Source organism: Salvelinus alpinus, chromosome 11 (genome assembly GCF_045679555.1).
Source record: "Salvelinus alpinus chromosome 11, SLU_Salpinus.1, whole genome shotgun sequence".
NCBI classification, from domain to species: Eukaryota; Metazoa; Chordata; class Actinopteri; order Salmoniformes; family Salmonidae; genus Salvelinus; species Salvelinus alpinus.
Genome location: NC_092096.1, coordinates 41,023,274 through 41,030,506, shown reverse-complemented (window position 1 = coordinate 41,030,506; position 7,233 = coordinate 41,023,274). Strand labels below are relative to the sequence as shown.

The window sequence follows — 7,233 nt, the reverse complement described above, 5'->3', positions numbered from 1 at the left end:
CAGTGTAATGTCCTTAGCTTCTATGCTGTAAAACAATTGACAGTGCAGACAGTGTAAAGATTGAACACTGGTCTAGTATTGAGTTTCTCCATACCAAAAAACCTTCTCCATGACCCCCCTGAGCATAAGATATAGCTCAGGGGGGTCATGGAGAGATGCAGGCTTTTGTTTCAGTCCAGCACAAACACCGCTGCCAATTAAAATAATTAGACCACAGTCATTTGAAGCAGATGTGTTGGAGCTGAGCTGGAACAACATCCTCGACACACTGCGGCTCTCCATGACCCGTTGGTGACCCCTGAACTAGACTATAGAAAAGCCTACACAACACTGTTCATAAAATAGCAACAATCCATAAACAATGAAAGATTTACAATATTTCAGCGGTTGCATGGATGTTGCCAGTCAATATTCTTTCGCAATAGTCTGTAGCCTGTGGGTGTGGGGTATGACATCACTGTATTCTACTGACATAACCTTGAAATGAAAAGCACTACAATTATAACGAAGATGCTATTTGCATGCACACCAACACACATACTGTATAAAGTGCGTGTTAATTATACGTATGAGAAGTCAGTCTAGCCTGAGGTGAACCATCACCTAGTTTAACCCCTCAGTTACTGTTACATATTAATTTATGACATGATACATGTAGCAATGTAATATAGCATTATCTAAAAACCACATTTTACATCTACTGGATTTGATTGTTGTTAATCCTTGCTTCTGAATTAGTGTTGGGTGTAGGTCTAGTGCATAGGAACGTGGGAGCCGCCTATAGGCTTAGTAGAATTGATAAGCTATATAGGTCGACTATAACCTAAACGCATATTATGCAGAAATGGGAATCTATTGCAATGAATCTCAGAATGAGTGATCCAGTCGCACTCTCTCCCACTGTAGGCTATAATGACTGACGAAGGTAACGAGGGACTTGTGATGCTGCACCCATTGAGACGATGTTGCCACGAGAGACTATAGTGCTGCAACAAGAGACAAGACACGTCTTGGATCACAAATAGGATCAGTGCGCATGCTCCGTCTGTTCCGTTTACTGTATATTCACTGTGGTAAAAGGGCAGGCAGGCAACAAACCAAGCTTTTTACAGAAAAGTGGCTTCTACAATGTAAATACGCTCCAGGGAAACCAAAAGGAATATCAACAGGTATGCTTTTAATTGATATCTTAGCAGTTATTTCGATTTTTATTGGCTTATTTTCTGTGGTTTTGGATTCCCTTCAATTCATAGCGGGTTCTTGGAAATGATTCTGCCTAATGGACGTGCGGATTCGCTACACTGTAATGTTCAATCCAACAGTGAACGGTGAGAAATATATATTGTAATCGAATGAATTCCAACCTAAATGCATGGGAACCGCTCGTATAACGCTCACCCGAAGGATAGATAATGCTTAAAAGTGCATCTCTGCTATAATGACAGAATTCGGAAAATAACCGCCACGAATAGCCTTTGTTTGATATATATATATAAAAAATTTAAAGGAATATGCCAAGTTTTTGCATAGCTATCTAGTATTGAATTGTTTATTTAATTCGTGATTTATTTGCATCGAAATCCCGAACTGGATTTATCACCTCATTGTTATAAGCATCAGTAAACTATTCATAGGGTATCAAATATAATTTCCACTAGACGGTGTTCTTTGTTAATATGCTCGTGAGATTCGATAGTCTATCGCCTAAAATCAAAGCTGAGCTGGGAAATAGATAAAAGCCCAGGTCAATAAACCGCCTTAATCAGGTGAATAGTTTATTATAACGTCTGCCGTGTAATTCCAGTCAACGGTTAACCAGACAAAAACATGGATGCTTTTTATTCTGTATGCAACATCCGTTAATTTTCAACAAATCATGAAGGCACAGGCAGAGTTTATTGTAAGCATCCCCTGGTCAGATCAATTCTGCAGGGTCTTTGGGTGTGATCAACAGCTTTCTTGCTGCATAATGTTAAACACGTTTTACGACATAATAAAACGGACTAACATCGAAACCCTTTTGTTTACCCCCTTTCCTACCAGACATAAGATGATATGCATTTCCCCTTTAATAGTGACTTAAAACGTTGTCTTATCATAATATTGCTTGTATTTTCTAAAAGGGTTTCTAAAAGGGTGGCCCATAAAAGAAAGTCTATTATTGTAACCAGGATTAATGCTTGTGTTTTATTAAGCTCATCTGTAGACTTAAGTTTTCTAGCTAGGGCACTGCTCTGTACTGACTGCATACCATTATAAATGCAATGAGCAAGTCAACTGAAAATGGAAAATAAATGACAATGGCTCGGGGGAATTGTAGTTTATCATACACCCAGATACAGGCTCGAGGGTGCAATGCAATGTAAAAAGAATATGAGTGAATCCTGATCGGTGGCTGGTATTTTTCAGGTATTTTTAGGTGTGATGAGACAAAAGAACAAAGGATGCCGTAGAAGAGAGGCTGCTTACAAGCCGGGAATCTGCTTCAAAGCACAACAAATGGATCTATCGCCTCCCCCTGCCGCCTCTAGATAATGATACTTGGCTGAAGCTACTACATCTTTATGATCCCTCCTCCATCTATGGCGAACTATAGCCATGCAGGGGACCACAACATCTTGCAGAATGTCTCTCCTCTCGCCACGTTTCTTAAACTGACATCCCTGGGTTTTATCATTGGAGTCGGCGTCGTTGGCAACCTCCTGATCTCCATCCTACTGGTCAAAGACAAGAGCCTGCACCGTGCACCGTACTACTTCCTGCTGGACCTGTGCGCCTCGGACATTCTGCGCTCCGCCATCTGCTTCCCCTTTGTTTTCACCTCCGTCAAGAATGGTTCCACCTGGACGTACGGCACGCTTACCTGCAAAGTGATAGCCTTCCTGGGGGTGCTGTCCTGCTTTCACACAGCGTTCATGCTCTTCTGTGTGAGTGTGACACGCTACCTGGCCATAGCCCACCACCGCTTCTACACCAAGAGGCTCACCTTCTGGACGTGTCTGGCAGTTATCTGCATGGTGTGGACGTTGTCGGTGGCCATGGCCTTTCCCCCGGTGCTGGACGTGGGGACGTACTCCTTCATAAGGGAGGAGGACCAGTGTACGTTCCAGCACCGCTCGTTCAGAGCCAACGACTCCCTGGGCTTCATGCTGCTCCTCGCCCTGATCCTTCTGGCCACCCAGCTTGTCTACCTCAAGCTAATCTTCTTCGTCCATGACCGACGGAAGATGAAACCGGTCCAGTTCGTGCCTGCCGTCAGCCAGAACTGGACCTTCCATGGCCCCGGGGCCAGCGGCCAAGCAGCGGCTAACTGGCTGGCGGGGTTCGGCAGGGGCCCCACCCCGCCCACCCTGCTGGGGATCAGGCAGAACAGCAATGCAGTGGGCCGGCGACGCCTGCTGGTGCTGGACGAGTTTAAGACTGAAAAGAGGATAAGTAGGATGTACTTCATCATGACCTTCTTCTTTCTCACGCTCTGGGGCCCCTACCTAGTGGCCTGCTATTGGAGGGTGTTTGCCAGGGGCCCCGCGGTACCAGGGGGGTACCTGACCGCGGCGGTGTGGATGAGCTTCGCCCAGGCGGGAGTCAACCCCTTTATCTGCATCTTCTCCAACAGGGAGCTCCGGCGCTGCTTCAGCACCACTCTCCTTTACTGCAGAAAATCCAGGTTACCTAGGGAACCTTACTGCGTTATATGAAGGCTTGGGTTGTTTTTTTCCTTCCACTCCTCCACTGATTGACATCAATTTGGGTTTTGTCCCATTGTACAGCTCTCTTTCTCTTCATCCTCCTGTTCCTCCTCCTCCTCCCCTCTCTTCTGAGGCAGAAGTTGGACTGTCAATCACTCCCTTGGTTCTGTGATTGAACATCATACATGGAGGTTGAAGGGAATGAAATAAGCAGGTAGCTGAGAACCCTTCCTATGTTTATGTTCTAGTAAACAACTGCTGTGGAAGGTAATTTAGAAGCAGAGAAGAAAAAAAAATGGTGAAACTACAAAAACAAAGGACTGACCCCTTGCTTTGGATATTTTGAAGATAATTCAGTGAGGTAAAAGATTACGGTGAAAATCCCCCAGAAAACTAAGAAACGATTTCCTCTAAGGAGTCACTGGAATTGTTTTACATTTAAAAGTTGCACTAAAAAGAAGATGTAAAGATGCTTTTTTTGATCAACGGTTGCATTGCAAGGTGCAAGGACAACTTGTTTTTCCCTCTAACTAAACAATGAATGCTTTAATTTGCAACAGACACCCCATTCGCTGTATGTAAAGCAAAACAATGTTGGGTGACTAACTGTTGGAATACACCTTCACAAGAGGATTAAATTGGTTTTAATGTAAGTGATATCTTTTTTTTATTTTGGGGGGTGAGGGGGGCAGGGGTGGGGGGCTTAAATGAAGGGAATAATGATGTGTGGTTTTGAAGTTGCAACTTAAATCTAGAAATTATTTCTTGTAGTTTTATGATCCATAAGTCCCTATTGTCTGGAATAGTTATTTTTCTGAATCTGCTCACATTTGAAAAAAAAACTAAACAGATTAAATGATGTTTGGATAAAAACCTTGCTTTTTGAGAACAAACGAACCTTAAAAAAGACAGTGAAGATATACTTAAATGTGTCACATCCATGTTACCTAAACACTGAAATATTGTTACAGTATTGCTGAAGCCACTCCAGGTGTTCTTGCCTTAATGGTTCTGATATTGTTCTGTTTTTCAGTTGTTGGGTTTTCTTATCCACTCCTGAAAAGTCCTTGATTCGTTTCACATCCATGTGAAGTGTATGTTCATTTGAAAAAGCTGGTCCACTCTCATAAGCATCACAGGTCATATACTCAGCAGAGCAGCCCATTGTTTATTCTGCAAAGGTTTGCTATGTACACCCCACAGAGTGCTCAGAGCACAGGGAGCGTGTGTGTGTGTGGGCACGTGTGTGTGAATCTTCAGACAACTGTCACTTCAAGACCAGAGCCTTAGTATGAAATCTTGCACAATTTGTAAAAAGTGTTAAAGGAAAAAAACATTTAAGGCATACCGTCATGTTTATACTTTCCCTACATTTGCTCTCTACGGATTGTTTTCAATAACTTACGTTTTCTCTTGTGGCCATTTTAATATTTATTCTGTATTATTTTTTGTATATTATAGATAGATTGTGTGTAAGTATGTGAGTCTTTCATTTTGAAGTACCGAATGTGAGTACAGTTTAAATTAGGATTGCATTTGCTGAAAGTTAACTGTGTAATCTGTTGCTTAAATTTTTGAAAATAAAATTTTACATTTTGCAAACTTGTTTTTTTCCTTTCACTGACAGAGATTTCATGTTCAATCTGGCCTTCATGTTTGACCAAGTCAAGAGATTTGATCACTGTTCAAAAATCCAAAACTTTAATCTGATGTTTTGTAACACTTGTTTAGATTTTTTTGATTCCATCCCATCTGATAATCTATGTTGTATCAAAAGAAATAAACTATAAATCCTCTTCCCTAGTTACAGTTTCATAGTACTTCCCCAATACAGTGGGTATTATAAGTATTCACCCCTCTTGGATTTCTTGTCACAAAGTGGGATTAAAATAGATTTTTTTGTAAATGATCTACACAAAATACTCTTTAACGTCAAAATGGGGGGAAAAAATCTAAGATTTCTTTATAAATTGTGAAAAATGAAACACTAATATACCTTGATTAGATAAGTATTCACTCCCCTGAGTCAATATATGTCACAAACACCTTTACCACTGATTACGGCTGTGAGGCTTCTTGGGTTAGTCTCTAAGAGCATTGCACACCTGGATTGTACAATATTTTCCCATTATTATTTTCAAAACTCTTCAAGCTCTGTCAAGGTGTTTGGGGTCATGGCTAGACAGCAATTTTCAAGTTTTGCCATAGATTTTCAAGCAGGTTTAAGTCAAAACTGTAACTTGGCCACTCAGGAACATTCACTGTCTTCTTGGTAATCAACTCCAGTGTAGATTTGGCCTTGTGTTGTAGGTTATTGTCCCTATGAAAGGTGAATTCCTCTCCCAGTGTCTGGTGTAAAGCAGACTGAAGCAGGTTTTCCTCTAGGATTATGCCTGTACTTAGCTCCACCCCGTTTCTCTTTTTATCCTGAATTATTCACCAGTCTTTGCCGATGTCAAGCGCACTCATAACATGATGCAGCCACCACCATGCTTATAAAAAGGGAGGCAGTTATTCAGTAATGTGTTGTGTTGGATTTGCCCTAAACATAAGGCTTTGCATTTAGGCCAAAAAGTGTATTCCTTTGCCATGTTTTCTTGCAGTATAACTTTAATGCCTTGTTGCATACATGATGCATTCTGTATATTTGTATTCTTCTTTTCACTATGTCATTTAGGTCATTATTGTGAAATAACTACAATGTTGCCATTGAACTCTGTAGCTGTTTTAAAATCCCCAATCAGGGGCGGACTGGGATCAGAAATCGGCCCTGGCATACTGTCAAGCCCTCACCACAGAGAGCTGCTTATTCTCTATGTTGGTTGGGGCGTGACAGTGACTAGGGTGGGTTATCTAGGTGAATAATGATCTATGTTGGCCTGGTATGGTTCCCAATCAGAGGCAGCTGTTTATCGTTGTCTCTGATTGGGGATCATATTTAGGCAGCCATTTCCCCTTTGTGCTTGGTGGGATCTTGACTATGTATAGTTGCTTGTGAGCACTATAGCAGCTTCACGTTTCGTTTTGCATTTATTGTTTTCTTTGAGTTTCACTTCAAAATAAAGAGGATGGAACCATACCACGCTGCATCTTGGTCCACTCATTATAACGAGCGTGACACATACCTAACACACCGGTCCATTATTTTCCTCAAATGACCCAACAACGGACCATTTTAGTCCTTCAGGCCCCCATTATTATCCAGATAATTATTATTTTGTACAAAAACCCAAGTTAGACAGGTCCACTGGGCTAACAATGGACATGGGCTTAGCGACTAGTCTGCCCCGGTCACCAATGGCCTCATGGTGACATTCCCTAGCAGTTTCCTTCCTGTGCTGCAGCTCAGTTCAGAAGGAAGACTATCTTTGTTTTATCTGGGTGGCCTAATACATCATCCACAGCATAATTATTAACTTGACCATGCTTAAAGAGATATTTCATGTCTGATTTGTTATTGTTACCCATCTACCAATCACTGCCCTTCTTTATGAGGCTTTTGAAAAATTCCCTGGTCTTTGTAGTTTAATCTGTGCTTGAAATT

At 41.6% G+C, this 7,233-nt stretch overlaps 1 protein-coding gene across 2 annotated transcripts; it reads left to right on the top strand.

Moving 5' to 3' along the window:
* Nucleotides 1-916: 916 nt before the first annotated feature.
* LOC139534169 (probable G protein-coupled receptor 85) lies at nt 917-6,768 on the top strand. 2 transcript variants are annotated; one of them, XM_071333011.1, is made up of 2 exons: nt 917-1,328; nt 2,410-6,768. In XM_071333011.1, exon 2 carries the CDS (start codon nt 2,565-2,567, stop codon nt 3,696-3,698), a length of 1,134 nt encoding a protein of 377 aa, XP_071189112.1. In that variant the 5' UTR covers nt 917-1,328; nt 2,410-2,564; the 3' UTR covers nt 3,699-6,768. The 2 variants fall into 2 exon arrangements, with proteins under 2 accessions (XP_071189112.1, XP_071189111.1); XM_071333010.1 differs by having other exon boundaries at nt 919-1,169.
* The last annotated feature ends 465 nt before the right edge of the window (nt 6,769-7,233 follow it).

Bases quoted from the DNA above. Each gene is read 5' to 3' on its own strand.
- LOC139534169 (XM_071333011.1), top strand. From the start codon at position 2,565: ATGATCCCTCCTCCATCTATGGCGAACTATAGCCATGCAGGGGACCAC.